At 41.3% G+C, this 18,875-nt stretch overlaps 1 protein-coding gene across 1 annotated transcript in view; it reads left to right on the forward strand.

Moving 5' to 3' along the window:
• The window catches only part of Dchs2 (dachsous cadherin-related 2), a 202,184-nt gene that overhangs the window by 143,592 nt on the left and 39,717 nt on the right, over positions 1-18,875 (forward strand). Inside the window, exons 6-10 of the mRNA XM_075950639.1 lie at positions 1,838-2,025; positions 3,273-3,372; positions 6,827-6,981; positions 8,091-8,934; positions 11,659-11,898. Of these exons, the coding sequence (XP_075806754.1) occupies positions 1,838-2,025; positions 3,273-3,372; positions 6,827-6,981; positions 8,091-8,934; positions 11,659-11,898 (1,527 nt within the window). The remainder of the gene's footprint in view (positions 1-1,837; positions 2,026-3,272; positions 3,373-6,826; positions 6,982-8,090; positions 8,935-11,658; positions 11,899-18,875) is intronic.

The following is an 18,875-nucleotide window of genomic DNA, read 5'->3' on the forward strand; positions in this document are numbered from 1 at the left end:
CCTGCTCCCTACAATGCCAGTTGCCTCCTGTATGGAGAACCCTGGTGTTCTCTGCTTATGGAGAGGGAAAAATGGTTTGTCGTCTACCGTTCCTCTTGAGGCATACCAAAAAGGTCAAGATTATGTTTTGTGAAAAAATAAATGCCATCAAGGTCAACTAGAGAGTGATTTGTTACGATTTCAAAGTCACTAGAAACATTTATGTCCTTATGCTCTCATTTTGGTAAGGAACAAGAGAGAAAGAGGGTTAATCAAATGTGATATGGTTGCTCTCTGATACCTCAATTTAAAAACTGGATACAAGGTGTGATTATATTTGGAAATTCATACTTCAGTCCCCAGAACACAGTGTGTCTTAGTCACATACAAGAAACCTGGAAACACACTGATCACTGAAGTGAGAGATGCCAGAGACGAGGGAAGCCACCTGTTTGGGCAATTTTCATGAAATAAACCCCATTTGCTAATCTAGAGTTGGGGTTTTCAGAGGTACAGATTGGAAGTTTAAAAATTCTGTTGTGTGTATGATTTATTAGAATCCCAGTTACAATAAACACTATTTAAATATGGTTGATGTAGAAAATGTTTCGGTAAACACTGTGTTTAGGCTCACCGATTAAGTAACTCATACAGACATAGACTTTCTTCTTCATCTTAGTTTTTTTATATACAGTATCATTTTATTTGGATTAGTAGTGAAGAAAAATAAGCAATAAGAATGTTTGGTGATAGCCGCTTCATGTTTGCTTTCTCACAGATAGATTTATTCAAAATTGGCAAGGAAGCCAGGGCAAGGCTGGACAGAAAGAGATGCAGCCTTAAGAAGTGTGCGGCCTCGGTAGGCCTGTGGCAATGAGGACGGGCCCTTAGTAGCTTACACCGAGTCTTCAAGAATGAACATGAGGGAATTTACTAAAGACAGCACATTTCTAAGCAAGAATTACAAAATAAGTTTGGAAGAGCATTGATAGTTATTTGGGTAATTTTCACTGTATTTTACTATACAGACATTTTGTGAATTAAAAAATGATGTGATTTAATCTGCATGGGAAGTAGAAAAAGACAAGATCTCCTGAGTAAATTGGGAGCATGGGGGTCATGGGTGAGGGCAGAAGGGGAGGTGGAGAGAGGAGATCAGAGAAAAGTATATAGCTCAATAAAATCAATAAAAAATGTAAGAAAAAATGGCATGTATAAATGATAGGTCACTGCCCAGGGAATGTTTTTCAAGTTATTGCAAAGGCATGATAACAGTGGCCAGTAGCCTACAGTTTAGAAAACACTGTCAAACATTCAGTGGTGTTTGTTTCAGAGAAGCAACCCTAAGGAAGTCAGCCATGAGAGCCTGGCAGGCGGGCATCCGGGAACCAAATTCAGAACTCTGCATGCATAGCCTACAGGTTTTCCTTCTTCTCTGAAGCAGCATAAGGGCCAATAAACAGGCATTATAAATCTTCCAAATCATTTGTTTTTATGAATTTATGGGGCAGGGTTACAAATGATTAATTGCGGGTCATTTGAAATATGAAGAATTTTTCAAGTGGTGTTTTCTGGCGATTGTTTTGATGGACAGTCTCATTATTTAGCACAGATTGGCCTTGAACTCGTGACCAGCTGTCTCTGCTTCTCTGACTGCTGAGATTATAGGTGCTCACCAGCAGAGCAGGCGGCAACTTCTTTCGGTCACACTGAGCAGAATTACTTTGTATGTGAGTGGTCTCGAGGGTCGAAGCTTTTAATTTCGTTTCCCTCTCAGTTGATTATTTTGGACGTGGTTTGTCACCATCGTGCCTGTATCCCGGTGCACAATGCTTGTCTTGTTCTGCTGTGTTCCCAGGTGAGCTGATCAACTGGCTGGCATTGGATCGTGAGCACCAGGGGCATCATCACATGACCGTCCTGGTGACGGACCACGGCTCCCCACCACGGAACGCTACCATGGTGGTCTATGTCATGATCACGGACATCAACGACAACAGGCCTTTCTTCCCACAGTGTCTCCCTGGAAAGGAATTTCACATCAAGGTCTGTGAAGCCGCTTTACTGTGAGCTTTTTTTTTTTTTTTTTAACAGTCATTTGTTTTGAGCGCCATCTTGTGGTCAAAGGTGGGAATTTGTCGTCAGTCGTGGTACGATGGCATAGCATGTATTCTAACAACATAGACTCTCATGTGTGTGCTAAAAGGCTAGCTGAAAACATAAAGAAACTGTCTGTGTGCACTCCAGAATTCCACCTCCATTTTGGTTAAAGTAAATATAGTCTGTCCGTTGCACATAGACACAATGCCACCCCAGTATCTGTCACGCTCACTCTGGGTGGGTTTCCTCGGCGTTGCCGGCATCTTTGAGCAGTTGCTGTCACAGAGGCAGTCCTTGGGATCAGTGTGTAGTTCCCACATGAGTGAGTACCCATCCAGAGACCGTAGAAGTTGGGTTTTGTACGCACACGCCAAACTTGTAATCATGTATACATAAAACCTGTCTTGTCTTTTCCATGTTTTGTATGTTTATTATTTCTGCAATACATCAGCCCATTCTTTAACACTCTTCATAAGAGAATATATATTTAATATGGATCATATGTATAAAAAACTTAGCAGCTATTGATCTCCAAACACTTGAATTGAGTGTTTAAACCCTGATCAAATTTGCGTAGTGAACAAATCCAAAGGATGCTGAGGAAGTTAGGAAATTTAAGCCAATCTTCCAAAGCAAGAGCTGAGGAAAAATTCTGGCAAAAGGAACATTATTGGAGTGATTTTTATGGTATCATAAAAATACCTTGTGTTACATTGGGGTGATCAGCACCGTGATTGGCACGCATTATCGCTCCAGAACAATTCCTACTCACAGTGAGATATGTTTTCTGAAATAAAGGCAGATCTTTGTGCTGGGCATAGTTTGGATTGTAGCAAGCAGCCTGAACAACAACTCAATAAGCTGTTGAGAGTATACTAGATTCTTTAAGAGTTTCAAAAATAGAAAGATATTTAATTTGACTTCATTGTAATTAATTTACTTGCATCTTTGGCTCAAATGCTCCAGATAACGTCTTCAAAATTAAAACAGATAAAAGGTGGAATCTTTCCATAGACTTCTATCCATGTACTTTCTGATGATAGACATTTGAGTGGCACGCAGATTTTAGAACTGTTAGTAGGTGCTTGATATACTGTATTTTTTAAAAATACTTTCTCTTTGATTTAATGGTCTACTACTGCACCCCTTAAGGCTCCACTGACTCACCAGTAAGCTGTTTGTCTCCATGGCAGGCTTTGGAAGGTCAGCCAGTTAATACCCTGGTTACCACCGTCTTTGCAAAGGACCTCGATGAAGGACTCAGTGCGGAACTTACCTACTCCATCTCTCCAGGTAAAAGTCAATATCCGTAGAACATGAAGGGATTTTAAACTCCCTCTGTCCCTGATCTCCTGCCTCACTCCTTTGGGGATGCCGCCATCTCCCTGCTCACTCAGTACTCCATAGACAACTTACACTAGAAAACCAAATAGCAAACAAAATCCATTTGCTGCCTGTAATAATCACTCCATACTTAAGAACACAAAGAGCGTATTGAAGTATTGAAGCCCTAAATAGAAACCATCCATCTTAAATGCATGATTTGTTGAGAGTCTAAGGTCCAAGTCAACTTTTATTGAAAGGAAAGAGGAAGTGATTAGATAAGAATTGGCAATTAGTGCCTGATGTGTTGGAGCACACATGAATATCTATGGACACTATTCATAGGGTGAGAATAAATCTTGTCTGTGTGATATTTTATTTGTGTTTCAACAAATAAAGCTTGCCTGAAGATCAGAGTGCAAGGCTAAGCCGCTAGAGGCCAGGGAGTGGTGGCACGCACCTTTAATCTCAAGACTCAGGAGACAGAGGTTGGTGGATCTCTGTTAGTTCAAGGCCACCCTGGGCTACACGAAATTGAAACAGAGCTCACACAGAGTTGATCTCAGCATTTGGGATCCCACACCTTTAATCCCAGCACTAGGGAGGTGGAGACAAGAATAGAAGGCGGGAGGAGACAGAAGCTCATTGCAGTCTGAGGCTGCAGTCTGGAGATGCAGTCTGAAGAGTCAGTCAGAGGACGCAGTCTGAGGACAGGATCGCCCTTTTGGTCTGAAGATTCGGTAGAGGTAAAAGGTCTCTCTAGTGGCTGGTTGTACTGCTTCTCTAATTTCTCGGCTTTCATCCCCTACGATCTGACTCTGGATTTTTATTATTAATACCAAATAGAATTCATGCTACACATGTCTACTATATCATACCACAAATCATACCAAGCATGTGGAACACCCTACGGTGACTTTGTTGACATAGACTTAACTTTCACACTTTCTCTTAAAATACTCAGTCTTCCAGTTTCTTCCAGTAATTTGCTTTACTTAACATTGTGTTTGAGACCATTTCAAAAGGCATCCATCTTGTTTGACACAAACAAGGAAAACCCAGAGACAACCTTGTCCTTGTCTGAAGCAGAGTAGGTTGAGCGGAAGAACAGATGCTGGCGTTGGTGTGCCTGCATCCGCTCAGGGAGCAGCATCACCACAGTGTGAGCATTTCAGAGACTCTGCTCCAAGGGTCTCATTTGCTCTGCTGACGCCGCAAAGCTGACACGGGCCCAGAGCGGCTTTGCTGCAAAGCTCACAAGTGTTCATTTCAGCACACTTGCTCAGAAAATCGGATTTCTTCTGAGCAGCATAGTCTTCTACTGTTATCCTGTTGTATTTTCTGAAGTGGATTTCTTCAGTTCCTTTTATCCAGCTCTATGCTTGCTGAGGAATCTAAGGAAAATTCTAGCAGAAGATGCTTTCAACCATTATGAAAAAAAATTGTAAAGATTTAATAATAGGCATGAAAGGCAAATGAAATAAAATCTATATCTGTACTACTCATATTAGGAGAGAGAAATGTTTAAATGTTTATTTATTGGTTTAGAGTATTTTCAACTAAAATGTCAGCCACTGTGTGGTGAAATATGTCATGTTCGTTCTAAAGTCATAATAGAAGAGCTAAAAAAATATGAATGACTAAGACAGTGTCAGAGGACAAATGGAAAATATGCTTCCATAGGACTTTCATTTACAAAGTTTTTAAAAGGAAGACACTATAGTATGACACATTAACAATAGATTAGTGGGTAAGTGTATGAAGATTTGATACACAGTATGTAGCAAGCAGATGGCTCATCAATACCTGGTTCAGACCTCCTTTGTTACCCAGGTGGTATTACATATCTACTTCTCACTCTTCAAAATCTGTCTTATTTAAATGTCAAAATCTTAATTCTCACAGAAGGAAATGTAAGAGGTTGATGGCTTGATATTGAGGGCGAAAACGACTTTTAAACAAGAAAAAAATTAAAAGAAGTAGCTGAATGAAATGACATTAAAATTCAGAACTTCGTGAAATATGTCACTGTTTACCGTGTTGTATGTCTCAGGTTATGGATTGGAAGGAAGCAGTTACAATCCCTTTACTGACACAGAATTGTATTCAGCTTTATTGAGAATCCTGAGCGATCAGAAAGAAAAGGACAAATGATTTGAAAGCCGAGCAAAGAATATTAACAAGCATTTTGCAGTCAGAACGGCACAGCCAGTTTAAAACACATCTCCCGAGTGTAACGACTCTGAAGCGTGGAGACGCAGCTCGTGATAAATTTGCAGGGTGTTTGTGTTGCTCCCAGAAATAGCGCCTCCGTTCCATGTCCTGGAGCAACTCCTGTGCCCTGAGTGAGAGGGGACAGAGTTTTTGTTGAAGCTTTGTTTCACGTGTTCACACAATGGTATTGCTCAGTGAGACACTACCGTGAAAATGGACTTCCTACAGCTTCACCTAGGCAAATTTTGCAACGTATTTGACGAAGGCAGCTCACAGAAGATAAAAGTTCTACCTTATTGCCTTTGAGGTCAGCTCCCTTTCCACCAGGGACTGGGACGTCATTATCACGGGCTTTGTCAGGGAGCAAATTCTCCTTCCATGCTCCGTGTTGCCCACCAGGGGGCGCCCTGATTTCTTTGCATGTAAACATTTCCGAGCTTGCTCCTTCTAGCACACTGGGGCAGACTATCTTCCTACAGTCCTTACACTACTATTGTACTTACTGAAATTAGGTCATCACCGACGAGTATAATCCTCTCTAGGGCTGGGATTAAAGGCATGCACTGCCCTGGTTTCTGTGGTAAACCAGTGTGGCTACTTGGATTAAAGGTGTGTGTTACCACTGCCTGGTCTGTAAGGCTGGCCAGTAAGTGGGGCTGTTTTACTCTCTGATCTTCAGGCAAGCTTTATTCATTAAAATGAAAATGAAATGCCTCTACATAGTGTTAGCAAATGAATTTCAAAGGCAAAATTTGCATGCAGGAGGCAGAAATCTGCAGATGGTCTCACCGTGTACCTCAGGATGGCCTGGCACGGTCTTCCCAGTGGAAAATGGGCTTATGCACCACCATTCCCAGTTCTCTACTTTTTTATTTTTATGTACTTAAACTAAAAAAAAATCTCTTCTATATTTTAGTGGCATATAAAAGTTAGATATTAACTGTGCATGGAAGTGTGGAAGCTGAAGGGATCAGAGCGGTGTTGTGTGCTGCGTTTGATGCATGTGTGTATCAGTGTCCTGGAAAACATTTGAGCAGGGCACACAGCTCATCAGACCCTCAAGGAATTAAAGCCAAATTAGCGTTCTATAGCTCCTTAAACTCTCAAGAAATTTAAAGTAAATACATGCTCTGAAATACGAATACATGAACTGAATTGATCCCATCTTCTGCCTTATGAATTAATTTAGTGTCTTCATTTTTGCATACAGATTATCCCGCTCACTTTAAGATTGATGCCAATAACGGTGAAATAAGAACCACCACGATCCTTTCCCATGACTACAGACCTTCCTATAGGATGACAGTCATCGCCAGTGATCAGGGAGTGCCCCCTCTGCAAGGACAGGCGATTATTAATATTCAGGTAATGCTAGCGGCATAAAATGTAGAAGAACATTCTGAGACTTTCATTTGAGTTTTTTAAACAAGTAGATAGTATGAAGACAGTCCAAGTTTGTGGATCCTATTTCAAGAGTATATTACACCCAATACTTGCCTTCTTATTACTGTTTGGAAAAAAAATTAAGTATAAATGACCCTTTTTATGTGCAATTCTTGACAAGCTATCCTTCACCCCATAGACATTTGTGTTGCTTTGGGTGTCATGTGCAAAAGGTGAGTTTTCTCTTACTTCTGATGGCAGCGAGTTGGTAAGTTTGCAGGAAAGGGCCTTGTGCCTAAACAAATGACCACAGGACAAATTGCATGGGTTTTTGAAAAAATTAAAGCTTGTAAAAATTACTTGAGATCATATGTCAAAGCTTTGCATTAATCAAATCACAACAACAGCAGCAACAACAAAACCAAGTCATGGGACATCTTTGCAGCAGCAGAAAATTACCTACAGCCAGTCAAAAGGGGATTCTTCACAGCTGGACTCTCTGCTGATCACGTTATAATAAGTAACACCTGCACAGTATAAATATAATATAGGCTATATGTATATAGTAACAAGGAGTTTTTCCCCAGGACTACTGTTTTCACATTATGTCTTTCATAATTAAAGTGTGAGTTAGGAGAAAAATTGATGTGGTCAAAACTTTAGTTTTTTGTTTCAACAAAGACACTTGATATTTCACTGTCCAAAGGTGTCACTGTGGCTAGACTGATCTCTAGGATTTGGGGTCATTTTGAGAATTATCTGTCCAACATTCACACTGAAGAATTACCAGGTATGTTCTAGAAGAACTGTGGCACAGCTTCACAAAACACTCATTCATGTATTACAGCAAGGTAGAAGGTGAATTTTATTCGTTCCTATATAGAGCAGATTTCAGTATTTTGATACATTTGCATTCTGTTAAAATGTATTTTCTCATCAATTAACACATATACAAAAACACATATAGAAATCAGCTTCCAATATAGTGTCATAATATATGTATATAGATGTTTAAACTTACCTTTTCATAGTGATATGTGAAGCTAGTTTCAAAGAACTCTGTATCAACAGATACTCATTTACCCTTTCAGGTGATACCACTTTCCAAAGGGGCAGTTTTTAAATCTCAGAATATCAGACATTTAGTGATCCCGGAAAACACGAAGCCTGCAAAAATCATGAGCCTGATGCAGTCACCGGATCCCCTTCAACAGCCCCCGAGCGGGAAGTCACACTTCAGTATCGCTGCGGAGGACAGGGATGGACACTTTGAAATCGACAGCCCTACGGGAGACTTGCTCCTCTCTAAGGAACTTGACTATGAAACCACATCTCATTATCTTATCCGGGTGATTTCTGAAGACCCTAGCCGGAGCCCTCCGTGGAACAGCACAGTCTTCCTTAGCGTTGATGTAGAGGACCAGAACGACCATTCTCCCTCTTTCCAGGACGAGTTCATCGCGATCAGCATAGAGGAGAGCGCCCCTGTAGGGACGCTGGTTTACACCTTCAATGCCAAAGATGGCGACGGCAGTTTTCTGAACAGCAGGATACAATATTTCGCAGAATCCAGCCCTGCTGGAATGAACCCGTTTCTTGTGCACCCCTCCTCTGGCTCACTGGTCACCGTATCTCCCTTGGACAGAGAGAAGGTCCCCACTTTCTTACTGACCGTAACTGCATCTGACCAGGCTGTGAATGTGACCGACCGGCGATGGCGGTCACTGGTAGCGGAAGTCGTGATTTTGGATGTGAATGACCACAGCCCCGCCTTTGTGTCTCATCCCATGGCCTTCGTCAGAGAGGATGCTGAAGTGGGCTCCTTGGTGCACCGTGTAAGTGCCCAGGACGCAGACGCAGAGATGAACGGGGAAGTCACATACAGCATCCTCTCAGGAAACGAGGACATGGTCTTCATGTTAGACGGGTCATCAGGTACAGTGCTCTGGATACCCCTTCTAAACTGTTTCATTTCACTAAATATTTTGTTACATTTTGTTTGAGACAAGTTCTCATATATACCAGGATGATGACTTCAAAGCCACTATGTAGCAGAACTTTGAACTCCTGATCTGCCTGTCTCTGCTTCCCAAGTACTAAGTTTGCAGGTGTGCCTAACTTTGTAGAAGGAAAATTTATAGGAGAATAACATTCCAACAGAACACATTATTTGTGACTGGGGACCCAGTGCTGTACGGTTGGGCTCAAAGATCACCCTTTCCCTTCATCTAAGCCAACTGTTCTCACTTCCTTTCATGCATCTTCTTGATAGTTCTGTCAATTTGATTGTTTTAAAAGTGTAGATGAATAGAACCATGTTTGTCTTAGTATGGCTAGCGCATTTCAGCCAGTATCATGTTTCAAAGTCCAGACATGCCATCCCATTTAAGGCAATTAATTTCCTCATGGGTTTTAAGACCATTGCACGCATGTATCATATTTTCTGTCTCTATCCATCTGCTGGTGGACCTTTGAGTTATTTTTAACATTGACTGTTCTGGACAGTACAGAAGTGAACTTGACATTGTCACTACTCGGAGACCCTGACTGCAATTCTTTCGCATAAGTATCCAGAAGTGGTGTCGCTGGGATGTGTCATACTTTAATTATAACCAATCTTAAAACTGCTATAGCTTCTCTGGAAGGATGGGGCTTTAGGATCCTTTTGCCAATTAAACAAATTACTTTTGAGGACTGGCCATATCATTTTCCAGTTGAAATGTTTTGCATTAAAAGCAGTCATGTGCAAGGGTTTTGATTTCTCTGCACTCCTGCCAACCCTTCTTATTTATTGCTCTCTACGAGAACCATCGCTGTAGTTGATAGGTGACAGACTGTTGCTGGAGAGATGTAGCACACACACACTCTCACACACACACACCCCCACACCGCAGATATTGTATATTAGAACTGTTTGCTGATATTAACTGTGCTTCGTAGCTAGCTGTATCTTGTGGGCTGAGGAGGCAATAGCCACCATCGTGAGTCCTTAGCGTAGGAATCCGACTAAGTAAAGCAAGGTGGCTATACGGCAAATCAGCAACATTATGCAAAGACTTTGGTGTGGAAATTCGCCTTTAGTTCATGGAAGCCAGCACTGGTCAGTAACTGGAAACAACATACAGGCTTTAATGGCTGAGCTCTTTGCTCGTTGTGGGCATTGTTTTTCACATCGGTTGTAGCATTGTTTTTTTATGTCCATATTTATTCAATGCCATTCCCTCTGCACAGGTGTCACTCACTGCCTTTTCAGCCGTCTTGCTGTGGCCCTGCTATCTGGTGGCATTCACTATTTTTTAAAAAAAAATAGGATGTGATCTTTTCTTTTTATGACTTTTTCAGGATATTTTTTAAAAGTATGGAGTACTATCTAATTGTCTATAAAATAGTGATTTCAACATGAACCTTAAGAAATATATTCTCAGACGTAAGCGATTTGGCCAGCTGTGAAGAGCATTGTTTGGAGTTGATGTGAATGTGGGGATTTGGAAGTTGTGAGCATAGCTGTTTCTATTCTGATGGGAAAATTTATCAGAACGTTTCTCAGACCCTGACATATGGTTCCCTTCTGAGGCTTGTATGAACACCACCTCAGTGCCCAGCTGACAGGAGATTGTCCAGATACAGGCTGATGATTGCGAGGACTGTGGCTCTCCTCGGAGCTGACTTAATGGTACTTTAAATGCTTTCCAAGACGCTCAAGGAAGGTCTGGTTCAGCCTGTTAAAGAGGAAGAATAAACATGAATTGTGTCTTAGTAATGCCGGCATCATGAATCTTGAGCTATTACAATGGCTATTTCTTTTGAGGTAGCTTTCAAGGACATAAAATGATAATTGCAGAATGTATCCATATGAGATGGGAGGTTGTTTTTCTCTCACAAGGCTCGTGTGTCTAATAAAAAAATAAAACATAGGGGTTTCCTATGGCCCCAATGTATAAAATGAGGAGTAATTATTGAAAAAACTATTTCAAAAATCTGATTCAATATTTAATTATTTGAAGAAAAAAATTGGAAAGGCAGGCAGTCAGCAATCTTAGAAGAAATATATGACAGTTATTACCCCATAATAGCTATCTGTGCAGAACACCGCACATACATGGGTTATGTGGCTCAGTGCAGTGGGGTAGAAAGGTAGCTTATTTGTGAAATTTATTGCCTGAATTGCAATGTCTGTGCCCATTATTGTTCATAAAGCCAATGGCGGTCAACCAAGAGTAAGTGCAACAGAAGGCAGGTCTCTAACAGGAATCAAATGTCCTGAGCAACAGAGTCAAATGCACGTTTTTATAACATGGATACTTTCACGTGTGCCATGTGTCCCAGAATATATGTTATTAGCATCATAGATACTTATAAAAACGAGGGAAATGCAGGCTAGACTGGTAACTGTGATGCAGGCCTTTCTGTAGATAATCATACGGGATAGACTTCTAAACTTTTTGTTTGTCTTTACAACTTAAATTGATATTTCTGACGAAGAATGTTAGTAGATAAAGTAAGAACTTAAAGTTGGTTCAATAAATTTCACTCTTTGTTATGATTCACTCATTAGCAATGAAAGTTTTTGATTGTGTGTTGTAACATAAACGGAGGTGAAGGGAGTGGCTCCGCCTCAAGCCACACCCATAGTCCATCATGTCTTCTCTTCCAAAGCAGGCTTGCTGAGGACAGCTTGTCCCTTGGATTACGAAGCGAAGACTCAACACATGCTGACTCTCGTGGCCCAGGATGGTGGCACGCCAGCACTTTCTGCTTCCCAGACTCTGACCGTCACTGTCCTCGATGTAAATGATGAGACACCCGTATTTAAGAAACTTCTGTACGAAGCTTCAGTTAGAGAAAACCAAAGTCCCGGTGTGTTCGTTACAAGGGTTGAAGCTGAGGACAAGGATTCAGGTAATCAGAAAACTATAGACATCAGATAACAGGCACCGTAAAGCACAAAATGGTTACTGTTGGCATAAAATCATAGTTATGGAAAAATGGAGTCTGTGAGCTGGCACAGTGGGAAAGTGCTTACTGACCTGGAACCCATGATGGAAGGAGATAAATAACTCTTGAATGTTCTCTTATGATCTCCACATGTGTGGAAATAATAAATTAAGTAATAATTAAATTAATAAATAAATAATTTAAGTAAATAAATTAAGAAAAACAAAAGTTATAGAGAAATGAAGTTACTACTTATCTCAAATATCAAGTATTTTCAGCAACATACCTGGAACAAATAACCATAGGTAATGTCTGTTTCTATCTGGCATCTGTGTTCATCTTTATCAGCACTGAGAGTGGTACAGCCCTAATTAACATGTAATTATGGATTTCGCTGAGATAGCAAGCAGAGGGATACACATAACTTCACATTTACCTCCAAGTGTGCTAGATGGATGGAGCAGGAGGAGTCTGGCGGTTCCCCATCTCCTTAGTGTAAGACAGGCTTGCTCCCAGAGCTATGGAGCTGATAGCAGCCTGCCTCGAATTCTAGAATTATCTCCTACCTAAGCTGTATAGCCCTGAATAAGTTACTAATCCTCTCTGTTCGTCTTGTCTATAAAATGGGGACAATTCTAGTGCCCCCATACACAATTCCATTGTACGCATGAAGACATTACTAAGTGGGAAGAGAGTTTATGCTAACATCTGGCTCAGTGAATGGTCATTTGAACTCCTGTTTCTACTGTTATAATTAACACAAAACACAGACACACAACTCTGAAGGCAACAGTTACTGTGACTGGGAATTTGTGAGTGTCTCCGACTTGCCTTTGAACGTCCCTGGCTCTCTTAGGGTGTTGAAGGCACAGTTCATTTAATGATACTCTGTCTTAAGTCAAAACTAAATAATGATAAAAATCGATACCTCAGTGTTTGCTATTAACTACATTCTGAGTTTTCCCATCAGAACTAATACAGAGCATTTAATTAGGCAGTCCTTAAAACTTTTGTAAGATTTATATTTACAAACATGATAATGGTGTTTCCACAAAGCCCATAGTGTAGCGGTGCCCTTTCTTCCCTAAATGTTGACGTGACTTTGTCTGAAATGCTAGGGACACTCCTAAGGCTCACATAATTTTCTCACGTTGACCAAAGGAGGGCAGTGTGAGCAAAGGCTTTTCCCCACTGTGCTCAGAAAGGAGCATGCTCAGTCCAGCTTAGATGTTACACTTTCCCAGCACTGTTTGCTGGAGGGCAGCGGTTCTCGACCTGTGAGTCGCATCAGAAAGCACAGATAATCTATATTACGATTCATAACAATAGCAAAATTACAGCTATGAAGCAGCAATGAAAATAACTGCGTGGGTGGGGTCAGCACAGCGGAAGGTTCTGTATTAAAGGGTCGCAGCATTAGAAAGGCTGAGAACCGCTGTTTTAGGGTGACAGAACAACGGGGAATACAAGCTATGCTTCTCACAGCGATCCTGGGGGACGTACAGAAGGGGTGCATCTCCGTGGTGGCCCTGGTTCGGAACGCTCCCTTCCAAGGTTGCCGGCTGTCAACCCAGCAGGAGCCTGGGCTGGGCATGGAACCACTTCCCAAAGTGGGCAGCATAGGGTGAGCTGTCTGCAGAATTTCTGCTTAGCCACATGCAGTCTCTTCCCCCCTGGACCTTACTTTGTTCATTTTATTTTCTGTACAGGGTTCTGTTGAAAAGGGAGAGAGGAATTTCTCTCAAATTTTTGCATTTAATAATAAGACATGACTGCCATAAGCAAATGCTATCTCTTTGTTGTGGAGTTGCCTAGTGTAAATGCTACTCCTACTGATCATTACCGGCTTCACACTTACAGCTGCAAGTTTAGATACAGTTACTATTTTTGTGATTTTTACATTAATGGAGGTTTGAAATACAACTTAACACCATCCCAAATCTCCTCTATTCTTGTATTCTTGAGATAGTTTTGAGTTACTGGAAGTCTTCACTTAAAGAAATTATTTAAATTTTTAATTTTTGGTGTGAATTTCTTACGAGTACTGTATTTGCTATATTTTCAATCGAGCCAGATCTGTTAAGCTGGTGCTTATGTAAGTACATGTGACTGTGTATGTGTGTGTGTGTGTGTGTGTGTGTGTGTGTGTTGTGTTTGAATAAATTTCCTCTCGGTCTTTTTTCTTTTTTTGCACTGAGTGAATTCAAACAATGAAACAGCATTATGCATGAGAATTAAATGACGTACTCAAGATTTTAACATAACTGGCATCGGGTTGGAATTTATGAATGGTTTACTTTATAGTATGTATTTAAAAAGTACTATAGTGTTACTTAATACCAGAGAGCTGAGCATATGTGTTCTGGAATGCTAGAATGCAGAGTTTTGAAACGTAAGCACGCAGTGCTGTTTGGCATTCTAAGTCCGAAGGGATTTGAATGTTTATGTTGTATGACTCACTCCAAATCTAGCAGGACTTTCTTCTTGTATTAAAAGAAAAAAAAAACAACTACCAGATTTTTACTGGGGTATTAAAATTTTCCCAGCATTTGGTACCTCAACAAGAGCTCCATTGTTAGTGTGGCTGCCCCTGGCACCTCGCACGGTAGATGACTTTGGGGTGATGACGCTTGCTCAGGACGGTGAGATGTACACTTGAACATGGCCAGGAAGATGGGGTTTGTTCTATTCCATGCAGATGTCCTCTCTTCCCAGGATCATCTGGTTTCCCGACAGGACTTGCTCTGTGTGTGATTGACAGCTGTACTCTCCGAATCCCACTTTTGGAGTCAGGGAAAAGCACAATATTTCACTGACTCCAATTCTGACACCACTGTTCATCTAAGGTCAGATATGTAAACTGTGGGAGAAAAGATGTTCTAGAGTGAAGGAAGAAGGTAAATAAGGATACCTTACCGCTCAGCCGTTGGAGTATTACCAGTGTTATCCTTATAAGGGTCATTATGGACGCCTTCCAATAGAACACTTGCGTGTGCTTCTTAAAACAAAGGATAAAGATGCTAAAACATCATTTTTTATTATCTGGGCATGGAACTAGCGCTTTGCGCATGTTAGGCTTTATTCCCCCATCCCTAGAAGCTAAAATATCTTAATATATGACATTTTGTAATAATTGCTCTCAGCTGCAGAAACTCTTGCTGGCTATTAAGTTTTTAATGTCAACTTCTTGATCATAGTATCTCTCCTGCCGGGCAAGTATAATGTCACTTTTTTATAAATATGTATTTCCTCTGGCTATCTAATGACATAAGAGCCGTCAGTTGCTCACCTGAACTCTGTTGTGGTTGCTCATGAGCCTCATTTCTCAGTCTCTTCCCGCAGCATTAGCTGGTTCTGGTGTCAGCCTCATTTCTCAGTCTCTTCCCGCAGCATTAGCTGGTTCTGGTGTCAGCCCAACCCAGGTGCATCAAGAGAGCTATAGGATCAGGGCACCAACCAGTCTTACTCATTCTTTTCCTGAGCCTGGAGACTTTGGTTTTTACCACATCCTAATAGAGGGATTTAGAGGGGACTTGGGCCATTGGGAAGGTAAAATCTTAAATTTCTCAGTCTCAGGCCATTGCTAGAGGAGCCACACAAATGGCTCAGGCTCACTGCCTCTGCTGATCTACTGTCCTGATGGTATCTGGCTGACTCACACTATGCGGAGTCTCTCTATGGATTCCAGCTATGAATACATTTATAGAAAGGGGGAAATGAGTAAGGACCAATCATGTTCTCACTCACTCAGAAGACAATCTCTGTTAAATTTTGGACTAAACTCTATTTTTTTTTGTATTTGTTGATTGTCTCCTATCTACACTACAAATTCCTGGATCCAGTGTATTTTACTTTATATTAGCCTCAATTCTAGGGTAGGAAGAGACATGATGTAGGCATTCAACCAGTACCTTTGAGTTCATGATTTGAGAAACCAAATCCTACAAGTCATAAATGGTGTTGGGTTACCTTTAATCTTTGAAATATAATTACTACTTATTTTTCATTGCCGCCAAACAAACAGTGAAGCATATCCTCTTGGATTTAGAAATATCTGAAGATGTGAGCATTGTGTCATTATTGAAGACATGAGAGATGGCCTTCCTGATTAGAACATATTATTCCGCCTTATCCCGTCAGGAAGTATTCACGGTCTTTAGGATGTAGGTCTTTCTCACTCACTTAGAATTGGCTTTCTATATATTCCCCAGGTTTATACCAATGTGTATTATCTGTCTACAACTTGGACAGGTTTGTACTTTCCTGCCTGCCACACTACAGACTCTGGTCACGGCTTTTACTGGCCTTTTATATCCCCTCGTCTCTGTTGTGTGTCTGCCACCCAATGTCAGTTCAGTCTCCAAGGAGATCAATCTCGGGCTCTCCTAGTAGGTTTCTGATCTTCAGTGAGTTACGCTGTCAGTGTAAAACTTTCAACTTGCAATTTGCTTTCTGTAAATCATGACGACATTTGGTTTTCTAACCAGTCCGAGTCTTTCAAGGATCAGGTCACCAGCGTCCGACTCTCGCGGTTGGCTCTTAGTGCTATCACAACAATGGGGGTTTAGTGTCATTCTCTCTCCGTTGACAAGACTCTGAGCACTCCAGCCAACGACAAAGAATTCAAACTCCCTGATATGCAAGACCTTCTCCTCGTGACAAGTGTTCTTGCCTGTCACGGCCAGCCAAGAATATTAGACGCTGTATTGCTGTTGCTGCTGAGTAAGCAAAGCAGTACTGTGAAGGTGGGAGATGAGTCTGGAGGCGTCTGTCTTTTAAAGAGAAAGGGGAAGGGCGGGCTGAAAGAGGAGGGGCCCAGCAGAATCTGGATCACAGAGTGTTAAAGGACAGAATAGCACTGATGATACAGTGTGTTATTAGGAGGAAGAAAATTCAAATTTGTCCCCCTTTAAAAATATTTATTTACTTATTTATTTATTGCATGTGTTTCGATTATTTTGCCTGCACGTATGTACATGCATAATGTGTTACAGTGTCCAGGAAGGCCAGAAGAGGGCATAGGTCCTCTGGAACTGAAAGTACAGATGGCTGTGAGTGACCATGTGGATCCTGGGAACTGAACCCAGGGCTTCTGAAAGAATAGCAAGAACAGAGGAGGGCAGTCGTCTCAAACTCTGGTGTATCATAGACAGGGAAGCATAGATTTAGATCGGAGACACAGCAGTATAAGCACTGTCTTTTAAAAAAAAAAGTAAAGGAAGAACAAACAGGAAGCGGCAATTATAGAGGCTGCAAACAAAATGAAGCTTCGTTTGTTCAGGGAAGTAAAGATGGCAGGAATACAGTGAGGGTGTGAGCTGCCAGGAGCATCAGAGGAGTAAGCAGGGTCCGCATCACGAGAGACTTTGTAGATGCTGGTGAAGTGTGGGAGTCAGGGTCCGCATCACGAGAGACTTTGTAGATGCTGGTGAAGTGTGGGAGTCTTATTTTGTGTGCATCCACTCTTTCTTCATTTATGCTGATCAACTCTTGTTTGTTTTCATGGCCCCACAGAGCATCTCTGCTGAGTCAGTCACACCGTATCATGTAGCATTGTGCTTGCACGCTTACATCACTGTACTGAGTGCTGTACAAGACGCTAAGTCTTGTGAGGAGAAAGGCTTTGTGGTCTTCCTAGCACCATGTTTCTGTCACCTTCTCTTACCTTAGATGGTTCTGTGTTTACTGAATGAGAGAGTGAACATATTACCTTTAATTCATCGATCTACTCCCCCTGAACTCTACCCCATCACTCTTTATAACTCTTGGGTTTAATTGTCTATACCGCAAGAAAAGAGCTCTGGAGACCAAGATAGTTGTCTTAACAATATCTTTCCAAGTCTAGCATTCAGTAAATGTGCATGGATAATTGAGCACAGGAGGGGAGAAATGAGAGGAGAGAGGAAAGAAAGAAGGAAGGAAGGAAAAAGGGAGAGAGAGAGGAAGGGAGGAAGAGAGGGAAGGAAGGAGAGAGAGGGAGGGAGCAAGGGAGAGAAAAAAGAAGGAAGGAAGGAAGGGAGGAAGAGAGGAAAGGAGGAAGGGAGGGAGGGAGGGAGGAGAAAGTTAAATAGCCAAACAAATAATTAGAGTTCATTATACATGGTGTTTTCTGGAGTCATTGACTAGGAAAGAAGTGGATGAATCTGTACTCAGCTCCACCTCTATAGCCAGAATAAGCCCTATTCATCCCACTCTGAAAATGAGGAGTAAAATATGACATAGAGAAATAATGAGGGATTGAATCTCAATTACAGAATGTCTTCCGTATGTGTGGGGCCCTGAATTTCAAACGTAGCAGCAAAACAAACAACTGGATAAACAGATCAATAAATAAACAAAAATGTGAAGCAAAGAAGAAGAGAGCACAAATATTTTCTTTTTCTACTCTTCTTTCCATGTTTTTTTTTTAAATCTTCTTTTGTTCCTTTCTGTCTTTTTGGATATCAGTCAGCAACTGATAACACCATGGAGGTTCTAAAATAGGTAAGAGCTGAAGATCACCACTAGTTATGATCAGAAAAATCATTGCTCGTAGTGGAAAGAACAGCTAGAGGTGAGAGTGGGTTGAAGTTTGCTCCAGAGAATGGACAGCATCCTTAAATGAAATGTGGAAATATCGAGAAGGACTACTACAGAGGGAAGACTAGAGACTTTAGGAAAGGTCTGAACAGTTGAAGGATTTCTTCAGCCATTAAGATGGGCAGATAGAAACAGGGTTGAACATCTATTCAGATGATTAAGAACATTCTTTCTCAATGTTCCCTTTCTTTCTTTTTTTTTTTTTTTAATTTATTTATTTATTAAAGATTTCTGTCTCTTCCCCGCCACCGCCTCCCATTTCCCTCCCCCTCCCCCAATTAAGTCTCCCCCCAGCCCGAAAAGCAATCAGGGTTCCCTGTCCTGTGGGAAGTCCAAGGAACCCCCACCTCCATCCAGGTCTA

This window comes from Microtus pennsylvanicus, chromosome 16, assembly GCF_037038515.1.
Source record: "Microtus pennsylvanicus isolate mMicPen1 chromosome 16, mMicPen1.hap1, whole genome shotgun sequence".
NCBI lineage: Eukaryota > Metazoa > Chordata > Mammalia > Rodentia > Cricetidae > Microtus > Microtus pennsylvanicus.